The 18045-nt window shown below is 57.2% G+C and overlaps 7 protein-coding genes across 7 annotated transcripts; 3 read left to right on the forward strand and 4 right to left on the reverse strand.

Moving 5' to 3' along the window:
• Window positions 1-280: 280 nt before the first annotated feature.
• On the forward strand, window positions 281-2164 carry J4E85_005121 (uncharacterized protein; the record flags this gene model as incomplete). The annotated part of the gene is made up of 2 exons (XM_051469371.1): window positions 281-311; window positions 360-2164. The coding sequence occupies 2 exons, from the start codon at window positions 281-283 to the stop codon at window positions 2162-2164; spliced, it is 1836 nt and encodes a 611-aa protein (XP_051326202.1).
• A 449-nt stretch (window positions 2165-2613) lies between these two features.
• J4E85_005122 (uncharacterized protein) lies at window positions 2614-4143 on the reverse strand (the record flags this gene model as incomplete). Its single annotated transcript, XM_051469372.1, has 1 exon — window positions 2614-4143. One exon carries the CDS (start codon window positions 4141-4143, stop codon window positions 2614-2616), a length of 1530 nt encoding a protein of 509 aa, XP_051326203.1.
• A 323-nt stretch (window positions 4144-4466) lies between these two features.
• On the forward strand, window positions 4467-5198 carry J4E85_005123 (uncharacterized protein; the record flags this gene model as incomplete). The annotated part of the gene is made up of 1 exon (XM_051469373.1): window positions 4467-5198. The coding sequence occupies one exon, from the start codon at window positions 4467-4469 to the stop codon at window positions 5196-5198; it is 732 nt and encodes a 243-aa protein (XP_051326204.1).
• A 78-nt stretch (window positions 5199-5276) lies between these two features.
• Window positions 5277-8855, reverse strand: J4E85_005124 (uncharacterized protein; the record flags this gene model as incomplete). Its single annotated transcript, XM_051469374.1, has 2 exons — window positions 5277-6530; window positions 6582-8855. The coding sequence occupies 2 exons, from the start codon at window positions 8853-8855 to the stop codon at window positions 5277-5279; spliced, it is 3528 nt and encodes a 1175-aa protein (XP_051326205.1).
• Window positions 8856-10948: 2093 nt separating this feature from the next.
• On the reverse strand, window positions 10949-12683 carry CCT2 (T-complex protein 1 subunit beta; the record flags this gene model as incomplete). The annotated part of the gene is made up of 4 exons (XM_051469375.1): window positions 10949-11008; window positions 11057-12431; window positions 12480-12628; window positions 12681-12683. The coding sequence occupies 4 exons, from the start codon at window positions 12681-12683 to the stop codon at window positions 10949-10951; spliced, it is 1587 nt and encodes a 528-aa protein (XP_051326206.1).
• A 300-nt stretch (window positions 12684-12983) lies between these two features.
• On the forward strand, window positions 12984-14630 carry J4E85_005126 (uncharacterized protein; the record flags this gene model as incomplete). Its single annotated transcript, XM_051469376.1, has 1 exon — window positions 12984-14630. One exon carries the CDS (start codon window positions 12984-12986, stop codon window positions 14628-14630), a length of 1647 nt encoding a protein of 548 aa, XP_051326207.1.
• A 578-nt stretch (window positions 14631-15208) lies between these two features.
• Window positions 15209-17129, reverse strand: J4E85_005127 (uncharacterized protein; the record flags this gene model as incomplete). The annotated part of the gene is made up of 2 exons (XM_051469377.1): window positions 15209-16214; window positions 16261-17129. The coding sequence occupies 2 exons, from the start codon at window positions 17127-17129 to the stop codon at window positions 15209-15211; spliced, it is 1875 nt and encodes a 624-aa protein (XP_051326208.1).
• Between the last annotated feature and the right edge of the window lie 916 nt (window positions 17130-18045).

The following is an 18045-nucleotide window of genomic DNA, read 5'->3' on the forward strand; positions in this document are numbered from 1 at the left end:
AGGGTGACACACTGAGCGCTGTCCGACCGACGCTCGATCGCTACGACAGTACATGATGGAAGACTGCTGGTCTCGCCTGGTGTGTGCTTGCCGTGAAGCCTCAGCCCGGATGGGCCTAGGTGGTGCTGAATGCGGGCGCGGCACTAGGCCAATCTTGGAGCACTTAACGCGATCGCGTCGCGCGTGCCTGCCCAGGTGTCGCGTACCTAGGTAGCTCCTTCCATCACTGTGCTTCGCAACTTCCACAACCACGCATCACACCTTGCCGCCGCACAACACGATGGCGCCTACCGTCCTTGGAAAGAGAACGCGTAGTTCTGCACGCATCGACGACGGGACGTCCCTGACGCGCTCTGCAGAATCCAAGCTCCACCTCGCAACACGCGCAAAACGGAGGACGCAGTTCGTGATACACGATGAGGGCGAGATTGAGAACCCCTTCGTCACCCCGAAGAAGCAGCATGTGGACGAGCCCGGAGACAAGGCGGCGGCGAGACGCGGAAGGAAGGCGCGCACGAGTCCTGCCCAAGAAAACTCTCCGCAGAAGGCGCTCGTCGACCTGCCAGACAAGTTCGCGCCTACCCCCTCGACGCCCAGGCATCGCGACACACTTGCCGGCAAAGTGGCCGTTACACCCAGACACCGACTCATCATCGCCGGCCGGCCGCTGACGCCTCGCACTCCCCACACCCCAGGCACTCCGCGCAGCACCGCGCCCACCATCTACCACGAAGCGCGCCAGGTCTTCGCAAGAGGCTCTGCCCCCACCGCGCTGTTCGGCCGCGACACCGAGAGGAGGGAGCTCGCGGCCTTCATCACAAGCCGAACCAAGGCCAAGACCTCAGGCTGCATCTACGTCTCGGGCCCGCCCGGCACCGGCAAGAGCGCCTTTGTCAACGATGTCTGCCGCACCGTCTCCGCGGACGAGTCTGTCAGAACCGGCTACATCAACTGCATGAGCGTGAAGAACGCTACAGACCTGTACAGGACGCTGCTCGAAGACTTTGTCGACATCACCGAAGTTGCAGAGGGCGACGAGATGGAAGCGCTGCGGACCGTCTTCATGCAGCGACAGACGTCGTATGTTGTTACCCTCGACGAAGTGGACCACCTGCTCGAGCTCGACGTCGAGCTCTTCTACAACATCTTCGAGTGGTCACTACAAAAGGCATCGGGGCTGGTGCTGGTCGGCATTGCCAACGCGCTGGATCTCACGGATCGCTTTCTCCCGCGGCTCAAGGCCCGCGGTCTCAAGCCACAGCTACTGCCTTTCCTCCCATACAATGCCGCCCAAATCTCCTCCGTCATCACTGCCAAACTCAAAGCCCTTCTCCCAGCCGGCTCAACACAGCTGCCCTTCATCCACCCAACCGCCATTGTGTTCCTCTCCAAAAAGGTAGCCGCCCAGTCCGGCGACCTGCGCAAAGCCTTTGACATCTGCCGGCGAGCAATCGACCTCGTCGAAGCCGACACGCGCGACCGACACGCGAAAAAAGCCACAGAAATCACACCATCTCCCACGCCATCGCCCTCGAAAACACCGCTTGTAGAGAACATCAACTTCTCCTCCCCGGCCATCCGCTCTCCCGCCAAAACCAAAGACCTAAACAGCGTCATCGCGGCTTCCCTCGCCTCGCTCACCGTCGAAACTGCACCGCGCGCCACCATTGCCCACATGGCCAGAATCACAGCAGCTGTCTTCAGCAACGGCACCAGCCAACGCCTGCGGAACCTCAATCTGCAACAAAAAGCCGTTCTCTGCTCGCTCTCTGCTATTGAGAAGAAGAAGCGCGCCACTGCCGCCGATAGCATCTTGGCCACACCTTCCCGATCCCACACTACATCCCCTAGCATCAAGGAACTCTTCGAAGCCTACACCGTGCTATGCAGACGAGAAAACATACTGCATCCTCTGACGAGCACAGAGTTCAGAGACATTGTGAGCAGTCTGGAAACACTCTCGCTTGTCTCAGCGGTGGAGGGCAAAGCGGGGTCGCTGGATGTTGGCGCTGGCACGCCGAGCCGGAGAGGCAGGGGCAAAGCCTTCCCCGGGGTTGCGGTAGAGGATCGCAGGGTTGCTAGTGTTGTTGGAGAAAAGGAGTTGGCGGATTCACTCGTAGGACCTGGAGCAGGGATTCTCAAGGGGATTCTTGAGGGGAACTAGACGTGTGCAGGGAAGTTTTGTCATGATTGTGGACTGGAGGGTAGGCTTTGCACCGGTTCTTGTGATACCCTCGATTGAGGCTCTATAGGTGCTGGTTCTGGAAAGCGCAGCATTGGGTGTTGGATTTGTATCATAGCTCGTATCACGAGCCTGGTAGTTTAGCGTAGCATAGCGGTCTTTGTCTCATGGTACACCACAATTCAGTGCATTTTCGACCAAAGGCTTTTGCATCTGCTGCTGTGTATGATCCATGAGACCCACGAGGCGGGAGACAACACGACGGGTCAATCAAGTGTGCTCTCTAGCGCTGCTTTCTAACCACAACAGTGGTTTGACGCATAGTATACTCTACTTTTACAACGTCTTCTCTCTCATATGTCATGGTATCATTCATCCCCACTACAGGCCACCACTGCAACTTTTGCATTCCACCCTCACGATTCGGACCCTCAAACCTTAACGCCCCCTCCTTCCACTGCATCCTCCTTTCCCACGCCACTCTGCCCCTCTTCCTCTTCCTCTGCAGCGTCTTCTTTGTCCTGCCTCAGCGTGCTCGTTGGCACCTCGCTCTCCATGCCTGCCTTGCGAAACACAGCCTGCATCCAGCACCTATACATTTTCAGCCTCCTCTGCCTGTTGACCAGCATCCGTCGGTCGACGCCAATGTGCGCAATTTCAAAACCCGGCCTGGGAGTGTCCAGATCGTTGACGTCATCGTGGCTCTGCTCTCTCGTCTGCATGCCAGGATCGTGGAGAGACAGACTCTCCATCTTATCCGCGATGACACCCTCGGCCTCGGTCTGGGATATGGTGGTGTCCGCCACGTTGCCAATGGTAGTATCGCGTTTTCTGGCGCCGCCCCAGATATCCTCGAGTTCAGACTGCTCGAAGAAGTAGACGCGCGTACCGTCGCCGCGGACGTAGAAGTTTTCCTCCATGTAACGGCCTTTTTTAAAGCGGACTTGGGCGAGGTCGCCGCGGCCGTAGTCGCGGAAGAGGACTTGGCCGCCCGGCTTGAGAACCCGCCAGATGTTGCGGACGGCTTGGTCCCACTGCTTGGGACTCAGCGCGCTGAAGATGAAGATCATGAGCACAACGTCTACGCTGCCTTCAGCCAGACCTGGGGGGAGCCCGCCGTTCTCCGAGTCGGGAGCGGCGGCCACGTCCCAGACGTCAGCTTGTATGCGCTCCGGGTCGTAGAGTTCGTGGTTGCGGATGAGCTCGACTGCCTTTTTGGAGAAGTCACACGCGTGTATCTTCAGCCGCTGGTTCCGACTTCTCTGCAGGATGGGAAAGGCGCTGTTCCCTGCCCCGGCGCCGACCTCCAACAGCGTAGCCTCTGGCCCATCCTCGGCGCCCACTTCTTCTAGAATAGGAAACTCCTGTGCCAGCCATTTGCGGTTCTTGAAGAAGTTGGTCTTGTTGTTTTTGTAGAACTGGTTCCACCACTTCTCGGGCTGTGCGTTGTAGCGTTTGCGATCAAAGTCGGAAACCGGCTCTTGCCGTTGTCTGGAATACTGTTCTTCTGAAAAGGCGAGGTAGTTGGAGTCGACGGTTACATGGTCCCAGGCGTTGAACTCGAAGATGTTGTCGCCTTCCTCCAGGTAGCGCGAACCGAACGCAAAGGGATCGCTGCGCTTCTGATTGTTGTCTGGGTCGTGGGAGCGAGACGGTGGGGCGCGCACGGGTTGTAGAGAAGCAGGCACTCCATAAGCGTCGTTCTCGGCGGAGTCGAGGGCAGCTGGCGATGTGGCCGTCAGAGCCTCTGGTGGCGGCGTGCAAGCTGGAGTATGCGGAACAGGATCGACCGTGACTGCGAAGCGCATGTGCTCCATTGCTTTGGAGAGTTGCTGTTTCGGTTGTGGTTTCCTGGACATGGTGTTGTCTGTCTGGAATCTCGAGTCGCCGGCATCGTGGACACTCGCGCCATTGGCAGTTCCCGCGTGTGCACCGTTCATGCTGTCCGTCTTCGCAGCCATCTCGGACTCCTGACAAAGTCGCGTAAGCGGGGAATCTTGCAACTCATGGAGGGGAAATTTCGAGCGCTAGCGCCCAAAGGAGTTTGGTTCAGCCCTGGAGGTCCCTGACAGCCTTGGAGATCCCATGCGTCATGCAGAGCCGCAGCCGCATCAATATCTTCTCTAGGGCTAGCGCGGATCTGCGTCAACTGGTGTGCCATCTGGAGCGTGATGCGCTCATGGGCTCTGGGCTCTCAAACCGCTCAGCCACCATGTCGAGGTGACACCGATCAAACTCTGCACATACACAACTCCACCATATATCGACGCTTGGCCAACCCGTAATGGCATCCCTGCGATTCACCCGTCCAACGACACGCTGCGCGCGCCCACGCCAACCCCCCTCGCAGCGGCGGACCTTCCTGCCCAACCCCTTCGAAGCCCTGAACTCCGCGCTGCCTTCTTCGTCGTCGCCGCCACAGATCCTGACTGCCGTGCGAACTCTGCCCTACCCCTCGGCCCCCGTCTACTCCATAATAGCCGACGTGCCCAACTACCAGCACTTCCTGCCTTACTGCCAGCGCAGCGACATAACCAAGTGGTCTGCACCGGACAAGGTCTACGGCCGGCGCTGGCCATCCGAGGGCACCCTGACCAGCGGCTTTGGCGGCATAACCGAGAGTTTCGTGAGCAGGGTGTACTGCATACCGGGGCGCTATGTGGAGAGTGTGGGCGGGAATACCGAGACGAGTTTGAAGACGGAGGATATCGCGCATCACCTCGACGGCGGGCAGCAGGCGGCGGAGCAAAGGGAAGGCGAGAACGGCCTGCTTACCCACCTGCGGAGTAAGTGGACTGTTGAGGCTATACAGAACGACCAGACACAGGTCAGTCTGGCAGTCGAGTTTGCGTTTGCGAACCCCATGTATGCCGCTCTGAGTGGGGGCGTCGCGCCCAAGGTGGCAGACTTCATGATCAAGGCTTTCGAGAAGAGGGTCCAAGAGCTGCTGAGGAACAACCCCGACATGGTCAGGGCGAGTCTAGCGGAACTGGATGGTAGTCGCTTGAAGAGGTAGCCATCACAGTCAATCCATGAGCAAACGAGTCACGTTTAAATCCAGCGTTGATTGCTAATACCCCCACCTACCCCCTGACTACTTCATGCTCTCGAAATACTTCCTGAACCGCGGCTCATGCTCCAGGTCGCAGGCCAACACCGCCTCGTAACAAGCCATAAGCAGTTGCGGAAATTTGACCGTCCAATACCTGAGATAACCGCTCGGCAAAGGCCCCACCTTTGCTTTGATTGCATCGTCCATATCCTCATAGTGATTCTTCTTATTCCTGAGCGCCCTCAACAAATCCAGCATCTTGTCGCCTGTGTATTTGCGCTGTTTCCCGAGCGAGTTGATGAAGCCCTGATCGAGCTTGGCGAGAAAGTTGCGTCTGTGGTCGAGCACGTCTTGCGAGGCTTCTTCGAGCACCGACAGGTGGGCAGATGGCGGGTCCCGAGGTTCACGTTCCCAGTGATCGGAGCAGTCGCACAGGAAATCAAGGCGCTTCTGGTCATCCCAGAAAAAGGGATGGTTCATCACTTGGAAGGCGTTGGGACGGTCTTCGGGCCTGGGTCGCAGCATCCAGTGGATGAGGCGATGTGGCTCCACAGAGTCTGCACCGAGAAGCAGGCGATCGAGGTTCGACTTCTCCTTCTTGATGTTGTATTCACGGATCTGCATCCAGCCTTCTTCGTCGTCAAAGGGATGGCAGCCGCCGGTGAGCACGTAGTAAAACACGCAACCGAGAGAGAAGATGTCGACGGCCCGCTTCACGCCTTGCGCGACTGGGTCCGTGGAGCTCGACGAGTCGCGAGAGAAGCCCTGCGAGCTGCCGTTGGCTAGTTCCTTGGGCTGCGAGATGAGCTCAGGCGCTTTCCAGCCAACAGTGCCTGCATTGCCCGTCGTTCCGACAAGGGTACTAACGTTATCGGGCAGCGTCTTACAGAGTCCGAAGTCAGAGATGACGAGCCGTACATCGTCCTTGGACGTGATCAACGGCTGTGCGATGAGTATGTTCTGGGGCTTGATGTCGCGGTGGATGATGCGAAGATGATGAAGGTGATTCAATCCAGCGGCCAGTTGGTACAGACAAGCTGCAGCTTTGCCGCTGATCTTGTTCACCAGACGCTGATGGCTTTCGGAGAGTTCCTCGCCTGGACGGCCGTCTTTGTAAAGGTCGAACAGGCTGGCCTGGCAGAGTTCGACGGCGATGTAGAGGAAGTTTTCATCCCTCTCGTCGTCAAAGTAACGGATGACGTTCGGGTGGGGGTCGCTGTTCTGCAGAAGCTTTACTTCTTGCTCCGCGAGTCCAAAGTATTGCGGTAGCATGCGCTTGACAGCCACCTTGACCTCCTGAAGCGGCGTTAGCACAAGAAATTGTGAGCGAACGGAGATTCAGCGTACCTTCCATTTACCCTCAAAGACAAACGTTCCTCCGCTCCCGTTGCCAAGGAGTCGGTCTTGGTCTATTGTCAACTTTCCGATCCGCTTGATCTCGGATACGTTCTGCACGTCGCCGCCGCTGACAGTGAGCTCGTCTGGCTGCAGGCTCGGTCCTACCTCGAGCTGCTTGGCTGCATCTACAATTCGATTGACCTCGTCTTCCTCTTTCTGTTGGTTCTTGCTGAGTTTACGTCCGCCACGTCTGCCTCGGTGCGCTTTCTTCTTCTTGGGAGTCGTGGGTGCGGCTGACGAATCCTGAGAAACATCATCGATACTGCTAGTCATCGGTTGAGCGTCCAGGTTGAGCGGAGTGCCAGGCAGGACCTCGTCTTCGGCAGGGGGGCTACGTTCGACAGTTGTGGTCCTGGAAAGGGGCGCGAGATCTTCGTCTTCGTCGTCTGGGACGTCAAAAGTCACCTTCTTCTCCTTGACCTCCTCAGCAACGGGTGCGGCAATGTCAGCTTTCGCTACAGTTCCTACCATCGGCTTCTCGGAAACGAGGTTCTCGTCGACTATGAGAGGTAGCGCCTCTTCTTCTACAGGTTGTACTTGCGGCTCGGCAGAGGCGGGCACAGGAGCGGGAGGCAACTTGGCCTTGGCCGAATGCAATAGTCTCTTCAGGTGGCTCAGACATGATTCGCGTAGTGTTGGTTTCACGGAAGCACCAACGAATAGGCCAGCTGCAAGGAAAAAGACCAAAAGCTTCATCGAGGCCATTCTGTCCTGCGTCTGGGCTGTCGCGTCTATGGTCGGTGGTTGGTGCTGCTCACGGTGCGACGTCTCCGGCTGATTGGACACGGCCTGGTCGTTCAACGTTGGGTAGTACGTCGTGGCAGGAATGCCTGGCAGCTGTGCCTGCTGGCTGGGAATCCGGTAGTCTAGCCTGTGAACACCGACGAGGCTGCTCTTGTCCGGCAGCAGGTAGGCCGAGTCCCACTCGTAGGATACTTGATCCTGCTTGTAGCAAGAGGCGTCCGGTGCACCGTCGGTGACTGCGGGGTAGTTGACTTCGGACAGGGCATACCAGGCGCCGGACTCGGTGGTGTTGAGCAGGACGTGGTTGGCTTTGTCTTCGGAGAAGATGGGGCCGGCTGGCTGTGGGAGCAGAACGAGGGGCGGCTCGCTGGATTGGTCGTTCAGGGGGCGGGCAACGTCGAAGACACGGGCGACAGGGTAGGGCAGGCGTTGGCGGTAGAGGGGGCGCTGGTGGGATCGCGGGCGCTTGTAGTCGAAGGCGATGACTTCGCCGTTGTACATGGTGTAGATGTACTGCTTGTCCAGGGTCTGGTCGTACTGGGACTGCAGGTCCTTGTCTCTGCTGTTGGGATTCCACTCTGCATACTTGAGGGTGCAGATGAGCTCGTTGGTCTTCTTGTTGTGGATGGTGATGGTGTACTGGGTCTGGCCAATGTCGATGACGCCGCGGCAGTCGCGCTCGCGCGTGGTGAAGAAGTTCTTGGAGTCGGGGGCGCAGCTGTCGTCGTAGGGGAAGTTGCCGCCCGGGGTGAAGCTCTGCTTGACAATGCCCGAGGCGGCGTCGACGAGGAGCATAAACGTCTTCTTCTCGACGTTGTAGACGACGGGGAGGTCCGGGTCGTCGCTCGAGTAGGGGGCGCTCTCGGCGAGCTGCTTGACGGTGACGCCCAGGTGCTGGAGCTGGGGGTGGGGCCCGGGGGTGAGGAGGTACAGGGCGCCGTCCTCGCGGGGCTCGACGATCCACACAAAGGACTGGTGCTGGGGGCCGGGGCGGTCTTCCGAGACGTTGTAGATGGTCTCGAGCATGGGGCGGCCGCTCAGCTCCCAGATCTCCTCCCCGTTGTAGCGGTCGCGTGCGTGCATGTGGCCGTCGACGGTCGCCAGGAGAACAAAGTCCTCGACTTCCCAATCGTGCAGAGAGCGCGCACTGGGGACGAGGCCCCCCGAGGCAGCGTGTCTGGCAGGATGGGCTCTGACAGCGCTGATGGCTGGAGCAGAAGGAACTTTGGTAGCTACGGCGCGCACGTTCTGGTCGTTCAAGGGCGTGTAGGCAGGGCGGCCGGGGGCGTCGCCCACCGTGTCTTTGCGGCTGGCCTGGCCGTGGTGGGGTGCGAGCATGTGCACCTCGGCGCGGGCAGACGTCTGGTGCACATGGCGGTCGAGTGGATGCTGCTGCTGAGCGGCCACAAGCGTGACGAGGACGAGGGCGAGCGTCGTGAGCGTCGAGCCAGCTCCGGGCGGCCGGCGCGGGCGCGGCATGGCGCGGCGAGGGTCCTGCGTCGATGGAGCGGAAGCCTAGGCAAGGCGGCGAGGGCGAGCGAGATGGAGCATCCGTGGGTGCCGATGGGCGTGGGCAGGAGGAGGAGCAGTGTCCGCTACCGTGATGCGGATTTTGGCCTCGATGCTAATCTGCGGGGGCTTGGTGTAAACTGGGGTCTCGCCGCGTCTGCTCTCGTTTTAGTCCCACCCTTGGCACCCTTGCGCCCCTGCCCACGGCATGAAACCGATGATGTGAGCACTTCAGTAGCACCAACCGACACGTGGCTGACACTGAACAAGACATGCTGCGAGGGCTGAGCATGCCCGCGAGTCCGTAGAGACACCTAGCGAATGGACATGTATGAGGTCCGAATGCCGTACACCATCAGGCGTCGCAATACTCGATTTGATGTCACTTTCTCCGTTCGATGTGGGCAATTTCAACTCCCTGACTGACGTCTTTGGTTTGGTAGACGCGCTAGATACTTCAGATGATGGCAAGTGTACCTAAGTGGTCTCGGTATCATTATATTATCTCATCGTGCCTAACTCAATACACCCGTTTCGGGCCATATTTTCATCTCTTGCAAGATATGCTCGGGCCCCGCTGAGCAGAATCTCCTCCCAGGCTTCTCGAGATATTTTGTTGCTGTGAGGGATCTGTTGGAGAATTCTCTCTAGACAACAAACATTGCTATGGGGACCGCGAACACAGAGAGGGAGATGCAGACAACGCTGCTCTAAACAGCCGCTAAGAATATCGCAACGCTGCGGGCCTTGACATTGCCTCCGTGAATTGTTCGTTATTTTGTCTTCAGCGTACAGGTGATCAGGGTTTATACACGACCGAGTATCGCATAAGTGAGAGCATTCTAAACCCTCAGGGACGTCGAAGCCATAGTAGTATGCAAATGTGGCTTTGCTGACGAGATACGAACGTGTTGTGTAGTATCCTTGTGGCGTATACACGTGACGAATTTGCAATTGGGGATATCCATCCTCTGTACGACCTCCCTGCCATAGCCAACACCCCTTGGCATTAAGCGTGACCTTCCTTCCACGGATGAAGCGTTTCTCAATCTCGTAGGTAGTAAAGTCCTTTGTAAAGACTATGTCGTTCTTCTTTCCCGCAGGATGTTTTAGATACCAAGCCCCATCTCTTAACACGCTGTTGCCGTTGTTTGCAGTGCCTCTCGGGCATAAAGCTTTCCGATCGGGCAGTGCTTCCAACAATGGAGATTCTTGAGTAACAGGAATGAGCCCAGCGACGACGGGTGTACGGACCTGAAGCCACTCTGCCTGTGTCGGTAAAGTACGAACAGAAGCCTCCTCGTTTTGTGAAACAAAGAGATCGAGCGTTGAGGAGCGCCGTTTTTTTACTATGCTCGCTGACTGCATAACGTTGTTCGCATCAGTCCCAGTAGTGATAACTGTGGTGGTAATGGTGACAGTGGTGGTGAACGGGACGTTATGTTGAAATAAAATGTCCGGTGTCGAAGGTACTGCAACGATGGGGCACAGCCAGCATACAATGCTTTGCTCCATCTGTTCCTTGACTCAATTACGAGTGGGTGGGCTGCATAATGCACTAAGTCTCAAAGTACCGTGGAAAATTTCGCAGCGGACTGCTCCATGTACCCGGTCGTCAATGCCCTGTATAGTCTAGGCTTAGGTAGCGGATTGCGCGTTCGCTACTCGAATCATATACATAAGCTGCCATTTGTCAGTCTATCAGAAGCGATTGTCCGGGTTTTGCCATGTAGTGTATCTCGGATTGGTAGGCGGAGTGCTTATATCGTAAACTAGGGGTGACAGAACATACCAGAAGTCCAACGATACAAGACAACGTTTCCAGAAAGGCTTCATAGTCCCTAAGCACGCTGAAGACCATATTCTCTTTGCGTCATGTTCTATGTTGGGAAATGAGCTCGGTTACGATTCGTGAACAATGCAGTACTGGTCTCGCCCGTTTACATGATGCGCGTGCGGATGCCGAATTTGATGCGCGTATAGTCTGACTGCATTCATGAATTCCGTAGTTACACCTATCTAGTGTCGACCCCTTCACGGCATCACGCTTGCTCGTCCCATGCCTACATGCGCTCACGTCTCCGCGGCGCGCTTCGGATAATGTTGTCTACGCGCAGCAGCAGCTAGATCGTGTTAGTCGGGTCTCCAGCTCAAACAATGGGCAAACTCACCTCGGCAGCCTCCGACGCCGACGACACTACCGCGCGCTTCAGCTTGTAGCTCTCGATGACGCCCAGCTCCCTCATGTCCGCGATGCCACCTCCAGGAGACAACAGATCCAGGCCCGAGCTAGTCAAGCCCGAGTAGACGGCTTTCCGGAGGCGTGTAACGAGGTCGCTTGAGTCGAAACCGGCATTGTCGGCCAGGATCGTGGGCAGTTGCTGGAGTGCCTTGGAGAAGGACTCGACGGCAATGGCCTTCTTGCCAGCCACGTTTTGTGCAGCCTCCGCCACCGCCTTGGCCATGTTCATCTCGGCACAGCCACCACCGAGCGTTGTCCTGGGCTCCTTGATTGTTTGCGACAGAACGGCAAGGGCATCGTGTAGCGACCGCTCAGCCTCGTCCAGAAGTTGCTCGGTTGCGCCTCGGAGGACAATGGTGCATGCCCGTCCAGCGTTGATGCCCGAGAATCTGATCAAGACATCCTCTCCGATGATGACCTCTTCGACCAGATCGCAGTGGCCGAGCTTGACGTTCTCCGGGTGGTCAAATGTCGATGTGATTTCTCCGCCCGTGACCAGTGCCAGGCGCTCGATGCCGTCAAAGTCGGCATGCTCGATGGAGCAGATGCCGGCGTCCGCAAAGAGCTGCTCTGGCCAGTTGTAGATGAGCTGCCGATTGACGAAGCAGTTGATGCCGTGTGCCTTGATGCGCTCGACCTTGGCCTTCATCTTCTCGCGCTCGGCCTTCTCCAGCTCCGCGAGCTTGCCGGTCGAGTCGACCTTGACGCGTGCACCGAAGATCTTGATCTTGTCTGTGTCCATGGCTGTGTTGGCAACCAGAATCTTTGCGTTTTCTATGCGCTTGGGTTGGTTCACACCGAACTTCTTGTCCAGGATGAAACCCTCGTCCAGGTACGAGTCCTTGAGCTTTCCGCCAGCCTTCTTGATGATCTGGATGTGCGTGAGGTCGGTCGAGCCGCCGAGCTTGAGGACGGCGTCGACGGCGAGTTTGGCAAACTGCTGTCGGTCCTGCGAGAGCACCTTTGAGCTGAGGGTCGTCCGGGCGATGGCCTCGAGGTCTTTCCTGAAAGCCTGCTCGTCGCTGCTGTGGTCTACGGCAATCTTCTCTAGCGCCTTGAGGGCCGCAGAGCTCGCTATCCTGTAGCCCTCGATGATGGTCTGGGGGTGGATCTTCTGGTCGACCAGCTTCTCGGCCTCTCGCAGCAGCTCGGCGGCAAGGACCGTGACTGATGTGGTGCCGTCGCCGACCTCGTCATCCTGGACCTTTGAGATGTTGACCAAGACCTTGGCGGCGGCGTTGTCGAGGGCAATCGCTTTGAGGATAGTCGCGCCGTCGTTGGTGACCATGATCTCGCCGGTAGAACTGCACACATTAGTTGCAGCACACTATGCACGGCGCGGGGTCACGTACGCCGACTGTAATATCTTGTCCATGCCCTTGGGGCCCAGTGTGCTCTTGACCAGGTCGCCGACGGCGATGGCGCCTACAAAGGCCGAGAGACGCGCATTCTCGCCCTTCTCCTCGGTGACGTCCTCCGCAAAGATCTGGGTGGGGTTGGACTGTACGGGCGTCAGTACTGTTGCGCCTCTTCGCGTGCGGCGGGCGGCATACCATCTTGCACGCACTCGTAAACAGGCAAGGAGGGGAATTCGGGAGGGCGTGCGGTGGGTGGTGGGTGGTGTCTGAACGCGACTTTTTTCTCGGCCTGCCCGCGTTGCAGCTGTGTTTGCGGTGTCTGCGGAGCTTCCCCGGCCAATGGTTCCACCGGAGCCCGTGACCGTCTGGATGCCTACGACTTCTGATGCCTACGACTTCTGATGCTTCACCACCGCACCGGACTCTGCCGTAAGCCTGATGCTGTAGGCGCACGCTCTCCCGCCTCTCGACGCACCGCACCTCTTTCCGCCGCGCACAATGTCCAAGCGACCCGCGCTGGAGCCTCTCGAACAAGTCTACGACGCGCCGTCTCCGGCACCAAAGCGCGCCAGGGTCGAGGATGAAGACATGGAAAGCCCCCAGGCCAATGGCGCGACCAGCAACGGCCGCCCCATGTCTCCGCGCCAGCGCGACCGGGGGCAAGTAGCCGTCGCAGGCGCACACCAGGAGGAGCATGCGGAGCTGGACGAAGACGACAACGAGCCCGCCGTCGCTGCGCCGAGACGCCAGACCGCCCCAGAGGCTGGATACACCGACCTGTACCTGGACACGATCAATCGCAAAGTCCTCGACTTCGACTTTGAGAAGCTGTGCTCCGTCACTCTGTCCAACATCAACGTCTACGCCTGCCTCGTATGCGGCAAATACTACCAAGGTCGCGGCCCAAAGTCACAGGCTTACTTCCATGCTCTGGAAGAAGGACACCATGTATACGTCAACATGGAGACGAAGAAGGTCTATGTGCTCCCCGAAGGCTACGAAGTCACGTCCAAGTCGTTGGATGACATCAAATTCGTCGTGGATCCGCGCATGACCAAGGACGAGGTCGCGAAGCTGGACAGGGAGCCCAAAGTGTCGTGGGACCTTTCAAATCGAGAGTATATACCTGGCTTCGTCGGCATGAACAACATCAAAGCGAACGACTACTTCAACGTTGTCGTGCAAGCTCTCTCCCACGTGGTCCCCTTGCGGAATTATTTCATGTTGGAAGATCTGTCGAGTCGGCCACAGCTCGCGCAGCGCTTCAGCACGCTTGTCCGCAAGATCTGGAACCCGCGGGCGTTCAAGACTCACGTCTCGCCCCACGAACTGCTCCAAGAGATTGCGTTGCGGTCCTCAAAACGGTACACGCTCTCTGATCAGTCTGACCCCGTCGACTTCCTCTCGTGGTTTCTCAACAACCTCCATCTGGCCGTTGGCGGCTCGCGAACAAAACCCAACAGCAGCATAATCCAGAAGGTATTCCAAGGCACGCTGAAGATCGAGCAGCAAGAAATCACCGCTCGTGCAGATGCCGGCGACCGTCTCCGTTTTGAGGATGCAGCCGTGCAGACCGAGATATCGCGCTTCCTCGTGCTGACCCTCGACCTGCCCGCAGCCCCTCTCTTCCAAGACGCACTCGAGAAGAACATCATCCCGCAAGTCCCCCTCGTCAACATCCTCTCAAAATACAACGGTGTCACGCCGCAAGAAAAGTCCAAGAACCGGGTTCGCTACCGCCTCCTCCACCCCTTACCGCCGTACCTCCTCTTCAACATCAAGCGCTTCTCCAAGAACAAGTTCGTCTCGGAGCGCAACCCAACTATCGTCACCTTTCCCGTTCACTCCCTCGACATGTCGCCCTACGTCGAGCCGAACCCCAAAGAATACCCACCCGGCGAGCCCATCTGGTATGATCTCGTAGCCAACATCACCCATGAGGCTGTCAAGAAGAAGGACGACAGTGTCGAGGGTGAGCAAGAGAGCAAGGTGTGGAGAGTGCAGGTCAAAGACCGAGCGAGAGAGGAGTGGTACGGCATTCAAGATTTGTACGTCGAGAAGGAGAGGGGTGAGACGCTGTTTACCAAGGAAGCATACCTAATGGTCTGGGAGAGGAGAAGAGGGCAGAAACCAAAGGCAAGGTAGCAAGGAAGAAGTAGAGCTTTGTATGAGTAGTCTCCGGTGGGGTGTTTGATTTGATGTCTGCCGGGTGCTTGGGAATATATCAAAGGCAATCGAGGTGCTTGCTTGGATGTCCTTTATGATCATCCCCCAACCGCTATTGCTCTCCATTGTGTGTCTCGTATAATGCTCTCAATACCGCCTGATGTCTGTCCTAACTTCGCTTCGATTCGAGTGATTCCGCTTACTGACTGTTTGATCTCACTCTCACTCCAATAGTTCACATGTAGAAGAGGGCGGTTTCGAGTCAGACCTGGCGACTTGCTCCACACTGGCTCGATAAGAAGACAACAGGTAAAGAGCTGGGCAGCTTCATCAACACTTGGTAGTACATCAGCCCACACATGTGACGTTGCCAGGTGCTGTCTATAGCAAGGATTACGAATGCTCACCTCACATTTCAAGCTCAATAGCAGAAATAAACAAGATGGAAGGAGAAGGCAATTTTCGGCTGTTGCTATCCATTCCTACACATGGCTCCGGCACTAACCCACCCTCCTACATCCATGCCTCCACCTAAGTACCCCAAAAAGGCGCACCCTCTACCACATAATCCCCTTCCACTCAAACGTGCCATCAATATTCCGCCACTTCTCCTCCACAATCGCACTCTTCCACCCCATCATGATAGCCAACAGCCTACAGCTCGTACTACTGACCGTGCATACCACCGTGTCCGCCTTGCCCAGTACGCTCAAATCCAGCAAATAAGCGCGCCCAACCAGTTCGCGCAGTCTCATAGCGCCATCAGGCACATCGGCGCTTTCGTCGTTGACCTTCTTCATGTCCTCCGCGTTGCCCACGGGCTGGCCCAGAGAGAAGAAGACGTCGCGGTAGAATCCGCCTTCCCAGCCCGTAATCTCGTCGATCCACGTGTTCTTCTTGGGCTGCGATTGTGCGGCTTCGAGAGCGGCCTTGGTGGCGAGCACGATGCGGTCTTGGGCTCGGATGCTGTTGGGACCTAGTTCGGGAGAGTCGTAGACCAGCGGGTCGTCCGAGGCTAGTATCATCTTGGAAGTTGTGTGGCGGGGGACGAGAGGGTCGGTGGAGGACGAAAAGGGGGAGGAGAGCAGGCTGCGCTGGGCTTTCTTCTTGAGACCGCCCTCTACCATGTCAATGTAGAGGTCGCGCGCTGTGTCCACGTAGCGCGCTAGTGGGATGTAGTCTTTCTGGTATTGGTATTCCATGGGGTGCTTGTCGCCGTGTCGGACGTGCATGGCGATGCTGAGCCCGCCTTCGCTCTTGACTTCGCCGTACATTTCTAGTGCCCGTTGCAGGACGTAGGTCTCGTCGTCTGAGCGAAGTCTGAAGAGTGCTTCGTAGCCAGTCCTAGCCAGGCCGAAGATTTTTGACTGCCGTTGGACGCGCATCTTTGTTGCGTCTTCCCACTCGTCTGTGAAGGAGTGGCCGAACGTGGACTTTAGCGTTGCCCCACTGACGACGATGTGGCGGGCGGTGTGTGGGCATGGTACGATGTGGGATGGAGGAGGCGGGAGGCAGTTCGCAGAGGGCGGAGGCTGGAAGTAGGACGAGTATTTGCCATAGGGCCTGGGAATGTCAGTGTCGAGTAGCAGCGGTACACGAACGAACATACCAACGCGTGTCATCGATGAAGAAGGCGCGCTTCTCAGCTTTGGCCAGACCGTACGACATCCACATGCGCATCAGCGTGTTGCCAAAGCCTGCATCCTCCGTCTCCATAGCATAGGTCAAGGTCCTGTCACAGACCTTGAGTCCCGCTGTAGAGATGCCATCCTTGATAGCCTCATCTTCCACAAAGCCCTTTGGCCTTCCTGCAGCCTTGGATGGTGGCAACAAGCCTTGTTGTTCCGCTTCTTGGACGTCGATGTAATACTGATCCTGCTGGTAATAGTTCAGCATCCTCTTCGCGAACCCGGACGAAGCATGCGCCTCCTGCCTCAGACCCTTTGAGACTTCCATGGACTGGTGGCAGATGTCGCGGTACTGTGCCGGTAGGAGCGGGAACTCATAGTCGGACGGTATCGACACGGTCCACCTCATCTTTCCCTTCGCATCCTGGAGGGCGAGAGCAACTGGCTCGTGGGGCAACTGACTGCCACCAACCATCTCCCATTCTTCCTCGTTGCCATCCTCGTAAGCAGCCGCTCCTTGTGAGTGTGCGTATATCTGCCTCAGCACAATCCACAGTAGAAATGCTACTCCACAGCACCCTATGAGTATCCGCTTTACCAATCTTGAATGACTCGGCTGGGTCGTCTTCTTGCCGTGTTTCGGTAGCAGGCTCGGAAGGCTCGGACTCGGCGGCGGGGATCTCGCAAGCAGACCGCGTCTCGAAGGAACCGTGGGAGAGAGGAACGCACTCGAGGTGGCAGATTGGGGCGGCGGGCTTAGTTGTGAGTAGTGAGCTGTCGACTGTATGGACAGATTCGGATTCCGTCTAACATGCATCTTGGACAGCTTCTTCGCAGCCTGGTTGAGCATGTCGGTTGCCGTAGACCTGCTGGATTCAGAGGACGGTGTAAGATATCGGCCAAGTCGGGCGGCCTCCTGCAGTGTATGGTACCACTGTGATGACGAAGCTGTAATGCTAGTATATGCAGTCGGTAGACGTCACTGACCCTGCAGCGAACGCTCCAACAAGCAAGTAAAGATGTAAGTAGTCAAAGGAGGGGACGTAGGCACCGCCTATCAAACAAAGCAAACAAGCCGGTAGGGGTAAAAAACTACAAGAATGTAACTCGGTCTCTTCGTTTCCTCAACATGCGAATCAACGGAGAGGGAGAAGCAGACGTTCAAGAAGCCGTTCAAGAAGGCATTCGAAAGGGCGGCAACCTAAGGTGTCTGGACGAAGGCCCCTCCTGGCGCAGGTCGAGTTTCACAACCAGAAACAATCCGACGTCCGAGCAGGATCCCGCAACGAAATGATCTCCATCCAGGAGCGTCCGAGTCCTTAGCAGGAGAAGAGTCAGCAAGCGATCCAAGGGCACCGAAGCGACGATTCAAGATGCGCGGCAGACACCAAGATAGGATCAAAGGTAAGATTGCGGGAGATGGCACTTGCTGGATCCAGGAAGGTTGCAGTGTAAATGCGGAAGGCGCAGGAGGGTGCCTCGATTTGTCGCATGTGCGCGGGCCACGTCGTTGTTTCAGAATGGCCTTTTAGTGCAACGTTGTTGACGCACTGGTGCTTGTTAGGACGACCCGTCTCCGGCGCCAAACGCCTTCGATGCTAGGGTCAAGTAGCCAAAACCACATGACACTGACACCACTGGTCGCTTACACCAGTAGCGGCCTGGGACTTGGGCATGTTGACTGGTTCGTTTACTGCGAGTTTGAAATAGACAGTGTGTAGTCAGATGGTGTGAGGTGTATTAAAGGAAGTCTGTCATGCGCATGC

This window comes from Alternaria conjuncta (assembly GCF_024043145.1).
Source record: "Alternaria conjuncta strain BMP 0040 chromosome Unknown scaffold_7, whole genome shotgun sequence".
In the NCBI taxonomy this organism is placed as follows: Eukaryota; Fungi; Ascomycota; class Dothideomycetes; order Pleosporales; family Pleosporaceae; genus Alternaria; species Alternaria conjuncta.